The sequence below is a fragment of the Hyla sarda genome, chromosome 8 (genome assembly GCF_029499605.1).
Source record: "Hyla sarda isolate aHylSar1 chromosome 8, aHylSar1.hap1, whole genome shotgun sequence".
NCBI classification, from domain to species: Eukaryota; Metazoa; Chordata; class Amphibia; order Anura; family Hylidae; genus Hyla; species Hyla sarda.
In genome coordinates this window covers 223,769,409-223,789,837 of record NC_079196.1, presented here as the reverse complement: position 1 = coordinate 223,789,837, position 20,429 = coordinate 223,769,409, and the positions used below count along the sequence as shown (strand labels likewise).

At 38.1% G+C, this 20,429-nt stretch overlaps 1 protein-coding gene across 2 annotated transcripts in view; it reads right to left on the bottom strand.

The window, feature by feature from the left end:
* Window positions 1-2,087: 2,087 nt before the first annotated feature.
* The window catches only part of LOC130283840 (uncharacterized), a 119,201-nt gene continuing 100,859 nt past the window's right edge, over window positions 2,088-20,429 (bottom strand). For both annotated transcript variants that reach the window (XM_056533411.1, XM_056533413.1), the window contains 4 exons: window positions 20,058-20,366; window positions 11,553-11,900; window positions 7,395-7,742; window positions 2,088-2,559 (listed from right to left, as the gene is read on the bottom strand). In XM_056533411.1, the coding sequence (XP_056389386.1) occupies window positions 2,549-2,559; window positions 7,395-7,742; window positions 11,553-11,900; window positions 20,058-20,366 (1,016 nt within the window). In that variant the 3' untranslated portion in view covers window positions 2,088-2,548. The remainder of the gene's footprint in view (window positions 2,560-7,394; window positions 7,743-11,552; window positions 11,901-20,057; window positions 20,367-20,429) is intronic.

Here is a 20,429-nt window from a genome sequence, read left to right as displayed (position 1 = left end):
TAGGCAGGATGAAGCTACATTACATTACATACCGTATTTATCGGCGTATAACACGCACTTTTTAGGCAAAAATTTTTTGCCTAAAGTCTGTGTGCGTGTTATACGCCGATACCCCCCCAGGAAAGGCAGGGGGAGAGAGGCCGTCGCTGCTGGGGGGGCTTTCCTGGGGTCTAGAGCGCTGCTGTTGGCCCTTTTCACCCCCTGGTTATCGGAGGGGAGGAGAGAAGGGGCAGCGGCACCCATTGCCGGCGCCGCTGCCCCGTTGCCTCCCCCCATCCCCGGTGGCATAATTACCTGAGTCGGGTCCGCGCTGCTCCGCTGCTCCAGGCCTCCGTCGTTGCTATGCGCTGAACGGCGCGGCGCATGACGTCAGAGCGCCGCGCCGTGCATAGAAACGACGCTGGTCCCCAGCGTCGTTGCTATGCACGGCGCGGCGCTCTGACGTCATGCGCCGCGCCGTTCAGCGCATAGCAACGACGGAGGCCTGGAGCAGCGGAGCAGCGCGGACCCGAGCAGCGCGGACCCGACTCAGGTAATTATGCCACCGGGGATGGGGGGAGGCAACGGGGCAGCGGCGCCGGCAATGGGTGCCGCTGCCCCTTCTCTCCCCCTGGCTGTCGGCGCCGCTTCTCTCCCCCTGGCTATCGGCGCCGGCACCGATAGTCAGGGGGACAGAACGGGCAGCGGCGCCGATAACCAGGGGGTGAAAAGGGCCGACAGCAGCGCTCTAGACCCCAGGAAAGGCAGGGGGAGAGAAGCGGGCAGCGACGGCCTCTCTCCCCCTGCCTTTCCTGGGGGTGTATCGGGGTATACACGCGCACACACGCACCCTCATTTTATCATGGATATTTGGGTAAAAAACTTTTTTTACCCAAATATCCTTGGTAAAATGAGGGTGCGTGTTATAGGCCGGTGCGTGGTATACCCCGATAAATACGGTACTTGTATTTTGACAAGCTCATTTCACTGCCCTCATCATCATCTTTGTCAATGGGATCTGGGAAGGAATAAAAAATGTCTATGTGTAATCCCCTTCAGGGTGCAGCCAATTTTCATTTTTTTGCATTTTTCTTCTTCTTGCCTCTTAAGAGCCGTAGCATTGTGGGCACAACATCGATGTATGCCTTGTATAAAATATAGAGCTGGGAGCCGACTGCATCCGGACCATTCCAGATCCTGGGACGGTGAAGAGAAATATACTGAATTCAGATGTGCAGAAAAATGGATGCTTCTTCAGCGCTGACCTGCAGTTAATAGTTCACAGTAACCATAATTCCGGACATCATGTTCTAATAAATAAATGCTTTTATTTGAAATGGACAATGCGTTTCAAGGGTGCATTACCCTACTTCATCAGGTCCTGCAGATCCATTTTCTGCACATTTGAATTTGTTTGACAGTATAATAAACCAGATGAGATAGCAGATCACTGCAGAATGTGACAAGTGTACCTAGAATTGTGAATAATTCCCAATCAGTGTCACCATTAGATTGTCACTAGTAGAGCACCTCCACACCATTACACCTCATCCTTCAAGCTTCACATTGGGATTGTAGAAACCATCTGCTTGGTCTTTCTGCATCTCACAAGACATGGCAGTTGGAAACAAAAATATAAATTTTTGACTCATCAGACCATAGTACAGATTTCCAATTGTCTAATGTCCATTCCTTGTGTTTCCTGGCCCCAGCGATTCTCTTCTTTAACCATTAAGGCCCGATTCTGGCAGTCTCCTCTGAACAGTTGTTGTTGAGATGTTTCTGGCATTTCATCGCTATGAAGCATTAATGTGGTTCTAATCTTAGGTGCAGGTTATTAGTATTTTCCTGAACTTATCCTCCGCAGCAGAGGTGACTCTTGGTCTTCTTTCTCTGGAGTTGTCTTCATTAGAGCCAGTTTTATCATAGCGTTTGATGGTTTTCATGACTGCACTTGAGAAAAACATAAAGGGGTACTCCGCTTCTCAGCGTTTGGAACAAACGTAATAGCCCTGCCTCCTCATGATGTCACGCCCCACCCCCTCAATGCAAGTCTATGGGAGGGGGCGTGATGGCTGTCACGCCCCCTCCCATAGACTTGCATTGAGGGGGAGGGGTGTGACTTAACGAGGGAGCAGGGCTATGATGTCACGAGCTCCTGGCTCCAGAGTTCGGAACAGTTTGTTCCAAATGCTGAGCAGTGATATAACCCTTTAAAGTAACCATGGACTAAAGTAATGATGGACTGCTGTTTCTCTTAGTTGAGTGGTTCTTGCCATAATGTGGAATACAACAGTAATTACATAGGGCTAAATAATGTGCGGTACTGTGTACTAACACTACTTGTGCACAACACAACTGATGATCTCAAACACATTATAAAGGCAAGAAATACCACAAATTAACTCTTGAAAAGGCATAACTGTTAACTGAAAACCATTGTGGAACCATTGAGTGTGGAAAGCTGTCATGAAAGGAAAAGAAGGCATCTAAAAGAACACTTATTCTGGTGTTTTGGCTTTTTTGTATACCACCTAATTCAATGTATTCCGTCATAGTTTTCAGGTCTTCAATACGATTCTAAAATGTAGAGGAAAAAACATGGAATATTTGTAATTTTCAATATACATAACATAACAAATAACACATAACAAAAAATCAATTGCACAGACAAGGTTACAACACAGAAAAAGAAAAGAAAAATAGACAACAGAAACAGCAATTTTCCCTCTCGTCTCAAACGAAAAAAAGAGAAAAAAAAAATGTTAAACTCATTTAACGGGCTGAACTCCAACCATTTATGCCATATTTTATAAAAAAATAAGGGAGTCTATCGGTTGTAAATGGTATAGAGCGTTCCATATAGCAGTTAGCATGCACTGAACTAATTATGGCTTTAATTTTTTTCCATTTTGTCGCTATTTTATTTCTTGTGACTGTTAAGAAATGAACCAATAACCGTAGTATCTGATAGTGTTAGGTTTTTCATTCCCAAGTTTAGCAAAGCTATTTCCGGGCCCCAAGGGATTTTATATCCTATGATTTTACATAGTGTAAGGAAAACTAAAGACCACAATCCTTGGATATATTTACATTCCCACCACATATGCAGTAAAGTTCCAGCATGTAACCCGCATCTCCAGCATCTTTCTGATCTCCCAGGGTACATTTTAGCTATTCTGCATGGAGTGAGATGCCATCTGTACAGTAATTTCCTATCTGCTTCAAGGTGGGAGGCATATCTTGAGACTTTTGAGCTTACTTCAAATGCATGAGTCCACTGAGATTCTGAAAAAGTGCGTCCCAGATCCACCTCCCATCTACAACAGAAGGTTAGCTGTACATCGTCTATTAACAAGGCTTAGTAAATCTTAGATATTTCCTTTACAAGTGGTTTAGACCCAAAATATACAGTTCTTAAAGGGGACTTTTGAGTTGTTGTGGGAAGAGCAAGTTTAGTGACCAAGTGTCTCAGCTGTAAATATTTATAAAAATCTACATATGGGATGGTAAATCTATGCTGGATTTGTTCAAAGGTAAGAAGTTGATTGCCTTCCATCGGTTCTTGGTATGTAGTTATACCTTCTTTTCTCCATCTCTCATAATTGGAATCTGGGATTAAATATTGAATAGTAATATTAAAGGAGTACTCCAGGATAAGAAAACTTATCCCCTATCCTAAGGATAGGGGATGAGTTTCAGATTGCGGGGGTCCGATAGCTGGGACCCCTCGTGATCTCCTGTACGGGGCTCTCGGCTCTTTGCCGAAATAGCTCATTTCGACCACCACATGATGCGGCGTCCGACATGCCCCCTCAATAATTTCTATGGCAGAGGCGGAGGCTGCTGATTGCAGCGCTCCGGCTCTCCCATAGAGATGTACTGAGGGGGGCGTGTCGGCTGCCGCGTCATGCGGTGGTCGGACACAGCCCCTGGCCGCTGACTGTCGGGGCCCCGTACGGGAGATCGCAGGGGGCCCCAGCGGTCGGACCCCCTGCGATCTGAAACTCATCCCCTATCCTTAGGATAGGGGATAAGTTTTCTTATCCCGGAGTACTCCTTTAATATAAAAATATGCACAAAGCACAGAACAGAAATAAAAACACACATGTTTGACAGTAGCCCAGGACACAGATAATATTCTGCTACACCAAATGGCACTTCAAAAAAGGGTCAAAAAGAGAACCTGGAAACTACAGGCCTGTTCGTTTAAACTCTGTTGCGGGTTAACTTTTTCAGGATTTTCTGAGAGATGTTATTCTGGAGGTTCTTACTTAAATTTTAAGGGTGTGTTCACACGGATGGAATTGAGGTGGAATTCTGTGTTCCCTTAACACAAAATTCTGCCAAAATTCAAGCCCCACTGAGTTTAACAGGATTCCACCACAATTCTGCAAAATTATAAAGACTGGGCTTCTATTTTTGCAGAATGTGAAATTTTCGCGGTGGGAATTCCACCATGAAGATTCCGCTTACTGAATACGAGAGAGGAATTCCATGGAACCTGATGTGCAGTTAATTCTGGAGGAATATCTGGTGGAATTCCACTGTGTGAACATAGCCTAACACAGCACCAACATGGGTTTATGCGGGATCCATCCTGTCAGACTAATCGGATCATCTATGAGGAGGTCAGTTATAGATTGGACCGCGGTGAAGCTGTGGATGTTATATATCTGGACTTTTCTAAGGCATTTGATACTGTGCCACACAAAAGGTTAAAGGGGTACCAGTTGCTGACCCCTTTACATATATCCTCCCCTAGTCCCACTATCCTCATTTATGTATTAAAGGGGTACTCCGCTGCTCAGTGCTTGGAACAAACTGTTTCGAAAGCTGGAGCCGGCATCAGGAACTCGTGACGTCATAGCCCCCTCATTCCACCCTTTAATACATAAAATGAGGATAGTGGGAATAGGGGAGGATATATGTAAATCGGTCAGCAACTGGTTCCGTTAAAGGAAGCAGAAGGTGGGTATCAATGGAACATACAGTGGTTGGGTGACAGTGGGGACCACAGGAGGCAGTGCTCGGTCCACTTTTTACAATGTTCAATTATGTGCTTAATAATAAAACATCTACTGAAAAGGACTTAGGGATATTTGTGGACAGTAAATTCAACTTTAGTGACCAGTGCCAGGCAGCAGCTGCCAAGGCTAACAAAGTCATGGGATGAATCAGGAGAGGCATAGAGGCTCGGGACATGGACATAGTTTTACCTCTGTATAAATCATTAGTCAGACCACATATGGAGCATTGTGTATAATTTTGGGCACCTGTATATAATAAGGACATGGCTGAACTGGAGAGGGTGCAGAGGAGGCGACAAAGATAATTGATGGATTACAGGACCAAGACAGGTTATCACTTGGGGTTATTTAGTTTAGAGAGAAGATGTCTTAGGGGGATCTGATCACAATATACAAATATATGAATGGACAGAACAGAGATCTTTCTAATGATCTTTTTATATCTAGGACGGTAACCATGACAAGAGGGCATTCCCTACGTCTAGAGGATAGAAGGTTTCACCATCATCACAGACAGAGATTCTTTTCTGTAAGAGCAGTGAGACTATGGAATTCTCTGCCACGTGATGTTGTGAAGACTTAATAAACAAGTTCAAGGGGGGCCTGGATGTTTTTCTAGAAATATATAACATTACAAGTTATAGTTACTAAATTTCCGGGGAAAGAATGTTGATCCAGTGGATTATACCAGCAGATCGATTAGTGAACTCATTGCTACAAGTATCTTCACTAATCTAACTGCTGGCATAATCAACTGTTTGACCTTTTTATTCCAATGGATATGGGCTATTTCTACCCAACAGGACACTAATACCATATATCCTAGGGCTCCATTATGTGGACTAATCAGAAAGATATTTTAGCTGCTGCCTCTCTATATTATAAGTGGTGAATTTTTTATGTAATTTTTATGTTTTTATTTTAATATCTTCTGTTAACCTTATCAAGTAGGTTCACAAGCGCCCTCTGACCTGCTGGTGATCGATATACATATCATGTATATTGTTGTAATAAATATTGTGACATTTTAGAGGTTCAGTCCAGATATTTGTTGACTTTGAGCGCCGAATGTTTTTTTAAAAATCATTTTGTCTGATTCTACTTACACCTTGGGTATAGGTGTTGGGTTGGTTAGCTCAGTCGGAGTTGGTAATTATTTGGGCATTATTTGAGCCTTCCAAATATTTTTTCCTTATGATTCTGAGTAAACCCTTTTATCTTTATTGTCCTTTTCAGTCTTGAGATATAAGACTTCTTTTTAATATGCAAATGAGGCTCAAGTTCCCAGGGTCCCATATCCTCTTTATTACTCACTGGCCTACTTGCATCTACTCACCCCTTTTGACTGCCAGCTAATTAGTTAAGAAGACATGGGCTGGACTTATCTGGGCTCTTTACGCGCTAGGGAACACTCTTTTTAGCCTAACTTGCATATTAAAAAAGGCTTATATCTCGGCACTGGAAAAGACTATAGAGATAAAAAGGTATGTCCAGAATCCTGATGAACAGCCCTATCTAACCACATCCCCCATAACCCCCTGGGGGCATTATTACTGTTTGGGAGCTCAGGGGGCATTATTACTGTATGATGGCATAGGAAGCATTATTACTATATGGAGGTGCTATTACTGTATGAGGGCAAAGGGGGCATTATTACTGTATGAGGGCATAGGAAGCATTATGAAGGTGCTATTACTGTATGGGGGATCATGGGGCATTATTTCTGTTTGGGGCACTATTACTGTATGGTGGCTTAGGGGCATTATTACTATAAGGGGCTTAATATCTGCAACATGCAATAAATTATGTACACTTTTTTCCTGCTACATGTGGAGGGGCTAAAAAAATTATTCTGTAAATTATGACAGATGTTTTATGTGAAATCTATGAAAAAAGCAGCAACATCTGAATCCATTATTATCCATTGAGATACAAAAAGATTAGATACCAGATAATTACAACCCCTGTCCATGCCTTAGGATATATGGACATCATAGAAGGAGGTATGTACATCACTGGGGACTCTCTCTATGGGCCAGAGCAGTTCCTGTTCTGGTGAATTCAAGCCATTCTGGTATTTTATAGACAGGTATTCATCAGAAATGGCTGCCATCTAATGCTACATACTACATGTGTGGCTGACTGTGGCTTCAGCCAGCTTCTTTGCTAGGGGCAGTCATGGCCATATGTGGTATTCTATGGCAGCAGACAACCTGTTTAATGTCTTGTCTCTAATGAAACAACCCCTTTATCTGCACAGAACATCCTAACACCACTATGATTGTGATATACTGATGGTTGTAGAATATATTTATAGATTGAACTACTCAGGATAGTTTGGATTTCCATTTGATTATCTTTTATGTAGATGTGTTCGATACTCACGGGTTATCTGCAGCGCTCCTGTACTCTTTTGCATGGGTTGGACAAGGCTGGGATGTTCTACCTGGAAGATGAATTCTGCATCCTGATCCGATTCCATATTGGGGGTGAAGAACAAAGATGACTTATAGGAGTATGTATTATTGGGCTGTCTGCCTAATTCACTGTTGGAGATCCTGTACGCCCCATCTCCAACTATGTGATGTGTTTCTCCAGACACTTTGTCCTTCTTGAGCCAAAACCCACTCAATTTATCTGGAAAGTAGTTGGAGATTATACAGTCTACAGAGGCCTCAGTGTTATTATAAAGAGGCGGCACCTGTATGGTCATGGCAGGACGATACGGGTAATCTATGGGAAGAGAAGGAATTGTGTATGACTTGTGATCTTTTCACACTGAGCAGAAAACAACAAAGACATTTAGGGTACGTTCACACATACAGGATCCTGCGCAGATTTGATGCAGCATTTGTAATTGCAGACTAGAAGCGGTGCTCAGTCATTTAGTTTACATTGAAATCTGCAGCAGAAAATCCTGTGCAAAATCCTGTGCATCAAATCTGCGTATGTGTGAACGTACCCTAAAACAACAAAATAACTATATATGTGTATACACTGAGATTTATTATTAGACTAGATTTCCCATTGCTGCTGCCCCCATCTTGGAATTTTACAGGTACAGGGAGACAGAACCTCTGCGCCCAAAACATGAGGCTGAACCACAGGTAACGTAAGTACTTATAGCACAGACACATATTACTGATCACTCATATACATCACATACATATTACTGAACACTCATATACATCACATACATATTACTGATCACTCATATACATCACATACATATTACTGATCACTCATATACATCACATACATATTACTGATCACTCATATACATCACATACATATTACTGATCACTCATATACATCACATACATATTACTGATCACTCATATACATCACATACATATTACTGAACACTCATATACATCACATACATATTACTGATCACTCATATACATCACATACATATTACTGATCACTCATATACATCACATACATATTACTGATCACTCATATACATCACATACATATTACTGATCACTCATATACATCACATACATATTACTGAACACTCATATACATCACATACATATTACTGATCACTCATATACATCACATACATATTACTGATCACTCATATACATCACATACATATTACTGATCACTCATATACATCACATACATATTACTGATCACTCATATACATCACATACATATTACTGATCACTCATATACATCACATACATATTACTGAACACTCATATACATCACATACATATTACTGATCACTCATATACATCACATACATATTACTGATCACTCATATACATCACATACATATTACTGATCACTCATATACATCACATACATATTACTGAGCACTCATATACATCACATACATATTACTGATCACTCATATACATCACATACATATTACTGATCACTCATATACATCACATACATATTACTGATCACTCATATACATCACATACATATTACTGAGCACTCATATACATCACATACATATTACTGAACACTCATATACATCACATACATATTACTGATCACTCATATACATCACATACATATTATGTGAGGGGAGGATATATGTAAATCAGTCAGCAACTGGTTCCGTTAAAGGAAGCAGAAGGTGGGTATCAATGGAACATACAGTGGTTGGGTGACAGTGGGGACCACAGGAGGCAGTGCTCGGTCCACTTTTTACAATGTTCAATTATGTGCTTAATAATAAAACATCTACTGAAAAGGACTTAGGGATATTTGTGGACAGTAAATTCAACTTTAGTGACCAGTGCCAGGCAGCAGCTGCCAAGGCTAACAAAGTCATGGGATGAATCAGGAGAGGCATAGAGGCTCGGGACATGGACATAGTTTTACCTCTGTATAAATCATTAGTCAGACCACATATGGAGCATTGTGTATAATTTTGGGCACCTGTATATAATAAGGACATGGCTGAACTGGAGAGGGTGCAGAGGAGGCGACAAAGATAATTGATGGATTACAGGACCAAGACAGGTTATCACTTGGGGTTATTTAGTTTAGAGAGAAGATGTCTTAGGGGGATCTGATCACAATATACAAATATATGAATGGACAGAACAGAGATCTTTCTAATGATCTTTTTATATCTAGGACGGTAACCATGACAAGAGGGCATTCCCTACGTCTAGAGGATAGAAGGTTTCACCATCATCACAGACAGAGATTCTTTTCTGTAAGAGCAGTGAGACTATGGAATTCTCTGCCACGTGATGTTGTGAAGACTTAATAAACAAGTTCAAGGGGGGCCTGGATGTTTTTCTAGAAATATATAACATTACAAGTTATAGTTACTAAATTTCCGGGGAAAGAATGTTGATCCAGTGGATTATACCAGCAGATCGATTAGTGAACTCATTGCTACAAGTATCTTCACTAATCTAACTGCTGGCATAATCAACTGTTTGACCTTTTTATTCCAATGGATATGGGCTATTTCTACCCAACAGGACACTAATACCATATATCCTAGGGCTCCATTATGTGGACTAATCAGAAAGATATTTTAGCTGCTGCCTCTCTATATTATAAGTGGTGAATTTTTTATGTAATTTTTATGTTTTTATTTTAATATCTTCTGTTAACCTTATCAAGTAGGTTCACAAGCGCCCTCTGACCTGCTGGTGATCGATATACATATCATGTATATTGTTGTAATAAATATTGTGACATTTTAGAGGTTCAGTCCAGATATTTGTTGACTTTGAGCGCCGAATGTTTTTTTAAAAATCATTTTGTCTGATTCTACTTACACCTTGGGTATAGGTGTTGGGTTGGTTAGCTCAGTCGGAGTTGGTAATTATTTGGGCATTATTTGAGCCTTCCAAATATTTTTTCCTTATGATTCTGAGTAAACCCTTTTATCTTTATTGTCCTTTTCAGTCTTGAGATATAAGACTTCTTTTTAATATGCAAATGAGGCTCAAGTTCCCAGGGTCCCATATCCTCTTTATTACTCACTGGCCTACTTGCATCTACTCACCCCTTTTGACTGCCAGCTAATTAGTTAAGAAGACATGGGCTGGACTTATCTGGGCTCTTTACGCGCTAGGGAACACTCTTTTTAGTCTAACTTGCATATTAAAAAAGGCTTATATCTCGGCACTGGAAAAGACTATAGAGATAAAAAGGTATGTCCAGAATCCTGATGAACAGCCCTATCTAACCACATCCCCCATAACCCCCTGGGGGCATTATTACTGTTTGGGAGCTCAGGGGGCATTATTACTGTATGATGGCATAGGAAGCATTATTACTATATGGAGGTGCTATTACTGTATGAGGGCAAAGGGGGCATTGTTACTGTATGAGGGCATAGGAAGCATTATGAAGGTGCTATTACTGTATGGGGGCTCATGGGGCATTATTTCTGTTTGGGGCACTATTACTGTATGGTGGCTTAGGGGCATTATTACTATAAGGGGCTTAATATCTGCAACATGCAATAAATTATGTACACTTTTTTCCTGCTACATGTGGAGGGGCTAAAAAAATTATTCTGTAAATTATGACAGATGTTTTATGTGAAATCTATGAAAAAAGCAGCAACATCTGAATCCATTATTATCCATTGAGATACAAAAAGATTAGATACCAGATAATTACAACCCCTGTCCATGCCTTAGGATATATGGACATCATAGAAGGAGGTATGTACATCACTGGGGACTCTCTCTATGGGCCAGAGCAGTTCCTGTTCTGGTGAATTCAAGCCATTCTGGTATTTTATAGACAGGTATTCATCAGAAATGGCTGCCATCTAATGCTACATACTACATGTGTGGCTGACTGTGGCTTCAGCCAGCTTCTTTGCTAGGGGCAGTCATGGCCACATGTGGTATTCTATGGCAGCAGACAACCTGTTTAATGTCTTGTCTCTAATGAAACAACCCCTTTATCTGCACAGAACATCCTAACACCACTATGATTGTGATATAATGATGGTTGTAGAATATATTTATAGATTGAACTACTCAGGATAGTTTGGATTTCCATTTGATTATCTTTTATGTAGATGTGTTTGATACTTACGGGTTATCTGCAGCGCTCCTGTACTCTTTTGCATGGGTTGGACAAGGCTGGGATGTTCTACCTGGAAGATGAATTCTGCATCCTGATCCGATTCCATATTGGGGGTGAAGAACAAACATGACTTATAGGAGTATGTATTATTGGGCTGTCTGCCTAATTCACTGTTGGAGATCCTGTACGCCCCATCTCCAACTATGTGATGTGTTTCTCCAGACACTTTGTCCTTCTTGAGCCAAAACCCACTCAATTTATCTGGAAAGTAGTTGGAGATTATACAGTCTACGGAGGCCTCAGTGTTATTATAAAGAGGCGGCACCTGTATGGTCATGGCAGGACGATACGGGTAATCTATGGGAAGAGAAGGAATTGTGTATGACTTGTGATCTTTTCACACTGAGCAGAAAACAACAAAGACATTTAGGGTACGTTCACACATACAGGATCCTGCGCAGATTTGATGCAGCATTTGTAATTGCAGACTAGAAGCTGTGCTCAGTCATTTAGTTTACATTGAAATCTGCAGCAGAAAATCCTGTGCAAAATCCTGTGCATCAAATCCTGTGCATCAAATCCTGTGTGAACGTACCATAAAACAACGGCATAACTATATATGTGTATACACTGAGATTTATTATTAGACTAGATTTCACATTGCTGCTGCCCCCATCCCGGAATTTTACAGGTACAGGGAGACAGAACCTCTGCGCCCAAAACATGAGGCTGAACCACAGGTAACGTAAGTACTTATAGCACAGCCACATATTACTGATCACTCATATACATCACATACATATTACTGATCACTCATATACATCACATACATATTACTGAACACTCATATACATCACATACATATTACTGATCACTCATATACATCACATACATATTACTGATCACTCATATACATCACATACATATTACTGATCACTCATATACATCACATACATATTACTGATCACTCATATACATCACATACATATTACTGATCACTCATATACATCACATACATATTACTGATCACTCATATACATCACATACATATTACTGATCACTCATATACATCACATACATATTACTGATCACTCATATACATCACATACATATTACTGATCACTCATAAACATCACATACATATTACTGATCACTCATATACATCACATACATATTACTGATCACTCATATACATCACATACATATTACTGATCACTCATATACATCACATACATATTACTGATCACTCATACACATCACATACATATTACTGATCACTTATATACATCACATACATATTACTGATCACTCATATACATCACATACATATTACTGATCACTCATATACATCACATATATATTACTGATCACTCATATACATCACATACATATTACTGATCACTCATATACATCACATACATATTACTGATCACTCATATACATCACATACATATTACTGATCACTCATATACATCACATACATATTACTGATCACTCATATACATCACTTACATATTACTGATCACTCATAAACATCACATACATATTACTGATCACTCATATACATCACATACATATTACTGATCACTCATATACATCACATACATATTACTGATCACTCATATACATCACATACATATTACTGATCACTCATATACATCACATACATATTACTGATCACTCATAAACATCACATACATATTACTGATCACTCATATACATCACATACATATTACTGAACACTCATATACATCACATACATATTACTGATCACTCATATACATCACATACATATTACTGATCACTCATATACATCACATACATATTACTGAACACTCATATACATCACATACATATTACTGATCACTCATATACATCACATACATATTACTGATCACTCATATACATCACATACATATTACTGATCACTCATAAACATCACATACATATTACTGATCACTCATATACATCACATACATATTACTGATCACTCATAAACATCACATACATATTACTGATCACTCATATACATCACATACATATTACTGAACACTCATATACATCACATACATATTACTGATCACTCATATACATCACATACATATTACTGATCACTCATATACATCACATACATATTACTGAACACTCATATACATCACATACATATTACTGATCACTCATATACATCACATACATATTACTGATCACTCATATACATCACATACATATTACTCATCACTCATATACATCACATACATATTACTGATCACTCATATACATCACATACATATTACTGATCACTCATATACATCACATACATATTACTGATCACTCATATACATCACATACATATTACTGATCACTCATATACATCACATACATATTACTGATCACTCATATACATCACATACATATTACTGAACACTCATATACATCACATACATATTACTGATCACTCATATACATCACATACATATTATTGATCACTCATATACATCACATACATATTACTGATCACTCATATACATCACATACATATTACTGGACACTCATAAACATCACATACATATTACTGATCACTCATATAAATCACATACATATTACTGAACACTCATATACATCACATACATATTACTGATCACTTATATACATCACATACATATTACTGATCACTCATATACATCACATACATATTACTGATCACTCATATACATCACATACATATTACTGATCACTCATATACATCACATGCATATTACTGATCACTCATATACATCACATGCATATTACTGATCACACATATACATCACATACATATTACTGATCACTCATATACATCACATACATATTACTGATCACTCATATACATCACATACATATTACTGATCACTCATATACATCACATACATATTACTGATCACTCATATACATCACATACATATTACTGATCACTCATAAACATCACATACATATTACTGATCACTCATATACATCACATACATATTACTGATCACACATATACATCACATACATATTACTGATCACTCATATACATCACATACATATTACTGATCACTCATATACATCACATACATATTACTGGACACTCATATACATCACATACATATTACTGATCACTCATATACATCACATACATATTACTGATCACTCATAAACATCACATACATATTACTGATCACTCATAAACATCACATACATATTACTGATCACTCATAAACATCACATACATATTGCTGATCACTCATATACATCACATACATATTACTGATCACTCATATACATCACATACATATTACTGATCACTCATAAACATCACATACATATTACTGATCACTCATAAACATCACATACATATTACTGATCACTCATATACATCACATACATATTACTGATCACACATATACATCACATACATATTACTGATCACTCATATACATCACATACATATTACTGATCACTCATATACATCACATACATATTACTGATCACTCATATACATCACATACATATTACTGAACACTCATATACATCACATACATATTACTGATCACTCATATACATCACATACATATTATTGATCACTCATATACATCACATACATATTACTGATCACTCATATACATCACATACATATTACTGGACACTCATAAACATCACATACATATTACTGATCACTCATATAAATCACATACATATTACTGAACACTCATATACATCACATACATATTACTGATCACTTATATACATCACATACATATTACTGATCACTCATATACATCACATACATATTACTGATCACTCATATACATCACATACATATTACTGATCACTCATATACATCACATGCATATTACTGATCACTCATATACATCACATGCATATTACTGATCACACATATACATCACATACATATTACTGATCACTCATATACATCACATACATATTACTGATCACTCATATACATCACATACATATTACTGATCACTCATATACATCACATACATATTACTGATCACTCATATACATCACATACATATTACTGATCACTCATAAACATCACATACATATTACTGATCACTCATATACATCACATACATATTACTGATCACACATATACATCACATACATATTACTGATCACTCATATACATCACATACATATTACTGATCACTCATATACATCACATACATATTACTGGACACTCATATACATCACATACATATTACTGATCACTCATATACATCACATACATATTACTGATCACTCATAAACATCACATACATATTACTGATCACTCATAAACATCACATACATATTACTGATCACTCATAAACATCACATACATATTGCTGATCACTCATATACATCACATACATATTACTGATCACTCATATACATCACATACATATTACTGATCACTCATAAACATCACATACATATTACTGAACACTCATATACATCACATACATATTACTGATCACTCATATACATCACACACATATTACTGATCACTCATACACATCACACACATATTACTGATCACTCATACACATCACATACATATTACTGATCACTCATATACATCACATACATATTACTGATCACTCATAAACATCACATATATATTACTGAACACTCATATAAATCACATACATATTACTGATCACTCATATACATCACATACATATTACTGAACACTCATATACATCACATACATATTACTGATCACTCATATACATCACATACATATTACTGATCACTCATAAACATCACATATATATTACTGAACACTCATATACATCACATACATATTACTGATCACTCATATACATCACATACATATTACTGAACACTCATATACATCACATACATATTACTGATCACACATAAACATCACATACATATTACTGATCACTCATATACATCACATACATATTACTGATCACACATAAACATCACATACATATTACTGGACACTCAAATACATAACATACATATAACTGATCACTCATATACATCACATACATATTACTGATCACTCATATACATCACATACATATTACTGATCACTCATATACATCACATACATATTACTGATCACTCATATACATCACATACATATTACTGATCACTCATATACATCACATACATATTACTGATCACTCATATACATCACATACATATTACTGATCACTCATATACATCACATACATATTACTGAACACTCATATACATCACATACATATTACTGATCACTCATATACATCACATACATATTACTGATCACTCATATACATCACATACATATTACTGATCACTCATATACATCACATACATATTACTGATCACTCATATACATCACATACATATTACTGATCACTCATATACATCACATACATATTACTGATCACTCATATACATCACATACATATTACTGATCACTCATATACATCACATACATATTACTGAACACTCATATACATCACATACATATTACTGATCACTCATATACATCACATACATATTACTGATCACTCATATACATCACATACATATTACTGATCACTCATATACATCACATACATATTACTGATCACTCATATACATCACATACATATTACTGATCACTCATATACATCACATACATATTACTGATCACTCATATACATCACATACATATTACTGATCACTCATATACATCACATACATATTACTGAGCACTCATATACATCACATACATATTACTGATCACTCATATACATCACATACATATTACTGAACACTCATATACATCACATACATATTACTGGACACTCATACACATCACATACATATTACTGATCACTCATATACATCACATACATATTACTGATCACTCATAAACATCACATACATATTACTGATCACTCATATACATCACATACATATTACTGATCACTCATATAAATCACATACATATTACTGATCACTCATATACATCACATACATATTACTGATCACTCATATACATCACATACATATTACTGATCACTCATATACATCACATACATATTACTGATCACTCATATACATCACATACATATTACTGATCACTCATATACATCACATACATATTACTTTTATGCTATTACATGACTGCTCTACCCTACGAGCACAATACTACATAGTGCAGATAGGAAGGTGCAGTATCCTGGCCTTCTCGAAGATATTGTACAGGGAGGGCCATTTATATGGATGCACCTTAATAAAATGGGAATGGTTGGTGATATTGTGGCACATTAGTATATGTGAGGGGGGAAACTTTTCAAGATGGGAGGTGACCATAGCGGCCATTTTGAAGTCGGACATTTTGAATCAAACTTTAGTTTTTTCAATAGGAAGAGGGTCATGTGACACATCAAACTTATTGGGATTTTCACAAGAAAAACAATGATGTGCTTGGTTTTAACGTAACTTTATTCTTTCATGAGTTATTTACAAGTTTCTGTAAATGTGTTCAATTTGCTGCCCATTGTGTAGGATTGTCAATGCCACCCTCTTCTCTATATACTGCTATATACTACTATATACACCGCAGGAGAAATGCTAGCACAGGCTTCCAGTATCCTTATACACTGCTATAAACTACTATATACACCGCAAGAGAAATGCTAGCACAGGCTTCTAGTATCCGTATACACTGCTATATACTACTATATACACCGCAGGAGAAATGCTAGCACAGGCTTCCAGTATCCATATACACTGCTATATACTACTATATACATCGCAGGAGCAATGCTAGCACAGGCTTCCAGTATCCGTATACACTGCTATATACTACTATATACACTGCAGGAGAAATGCTAGCACAGGCTTCTAGTATCCGTATACACTGCTATATACTACTATATACACCGCAGGAGAAATGCTAGCACAGGCTTCCAGTATCTGTATACACTGCTATATACTACTATATACATCGCAGGAGCAATGCTAGCACAGGTTTCCAGTATCCGTAGTTTCAGGTGCTGCACATCTCGTATCTTCACAGCATAGACAATTGCCTTCAGAAGACCCCAAAGATAAAAGTCTAAGGGGTCAGATTAGGAGACCTTGGGGGCCATTCATCTGGCCCACGACGACCAATCCACTTTCCAGGAAACTGTTCATCTAGGAATGCTCGGACCTGACACCCATAATGTGGTGGTCACCATCTTGCTGGAAAATTTCAGGGAACGTGCAGCTTCAGTGCATAAAGAGGGAAACACATCATCATGTAGTAATTTTGCATATCCAGTTGAATGGCCCCAAGGTCTCCCAATCTGACCCCCTTAGACTTTTATCTTTGGGGTCATCTGAAGGCAATTGTCTATGCTGGGATGTGCAGCACCTGAAACTACAGATACTGGAAGCCTGTGCTAGCATTTCTCCTGCGGTGTATATAGTAGTATATAGCAGTGTATACGGATACTGGAAGCCTGTGCTAGCATTTCTCCTGCGGTGTATATAGTAGTATATAGCAGTATATAGAGAAGAGGGTTGCATTGATAATCCAACACAATGGGCAGCACATTGAACACATTTTATAAGTGGTCAGAAACCTTTAAATAACTCATGAAAGAATAAAGTTATGTTAAAACCAAGCACATCATTGTTTTTCTTGTGAAAATCCCAATAAGTTTGATGTGTCACATGACTCTCTTCCTATTGAAAAAACTAAAGTTGGATTCAAAATGGCAGACTTCAAAATGGCCACCATGGTCACCACCCCTCTTGAAAAGTTTCCCCCCTCACAAATACTAATGTGCCACAAACAGGAAGTTAATGTCACCAACCATTCCCATTTTATTAAGGTGTATCCATATAAATGACCCACCCTGTAGTTTATATTATCAGGATAAGCGCCAGGTAAAAGGTCCATGATGTTTAATGCAGATGTCTCATGAACACAGGCTATATGTGAGAGACACTTTATCATATCCCCTCTCTACTCATCCTTATAAAGGGGAACTCTAAACATGGACTGTCTATGACATCCATCCGCTCTAATGACAGACATGGCTTCCCCAGTCCATTACAGTTAATCCCCATGTACAACTTCTCTTGAAATATAATATCAAAGAGCATCTAAGTAACACATAATGTGCTAAAGTAACAGTGATCTGAAGATAGTAGATAACTGGATTACCAGCCTCCTGCTGAAACTAAATGAGATGAGCGAGAAAAGTCACTAGTTGTGATGAGTACCTAGTAGAGAGACCCACAATTATAATCTTATTCTAAGTCAAAAAAGATGCATTGAAGAAAAGTTACTAAACTCATAATAGATGCCCCTGCAAAACAGTGGTGAGCAATGGAGACAGGAGGTCACATAAGAAAGCAAAGTGTGTCTTGTATGTCGTGAGGTGTAACATTTTCATGCCTTTTTTTTCTGAACTGTGCTGCTTTCCTTTGGTAAGGTCTTGTTCATATAACACTGTTGATACGTGTGCCCCACTTTACACCACTCACCTTTATCTCGTATAGACCACTCTCTGCTCCCGGGATCATCCATGGACTCATGACTCCATGTCACATAGACTTTGCAGTTTGGGTCCTTTAATAGATGCTCAGAGACTCTACAATCACTGGTAACATTATAGGATTTATCCATATTAGTTGTATATTTTTCTGTTGATGGGCAGGTCCAGGTCCCTTGTTCTGATCCACAAAACCACGTTATCTGTATATCTTTGGGATAGAAACTCTGTAGAATCAGAGAATATTTCAGCTCCTCTTCGCCTGCAGTTGCTCTAACATGTCTTCTGTTTTTTGGTTTGCCTAGAAACAAAGGAAATGATCCAGGAATTGGACACTTTGAGTTTCACACACATTTTTTTTGTC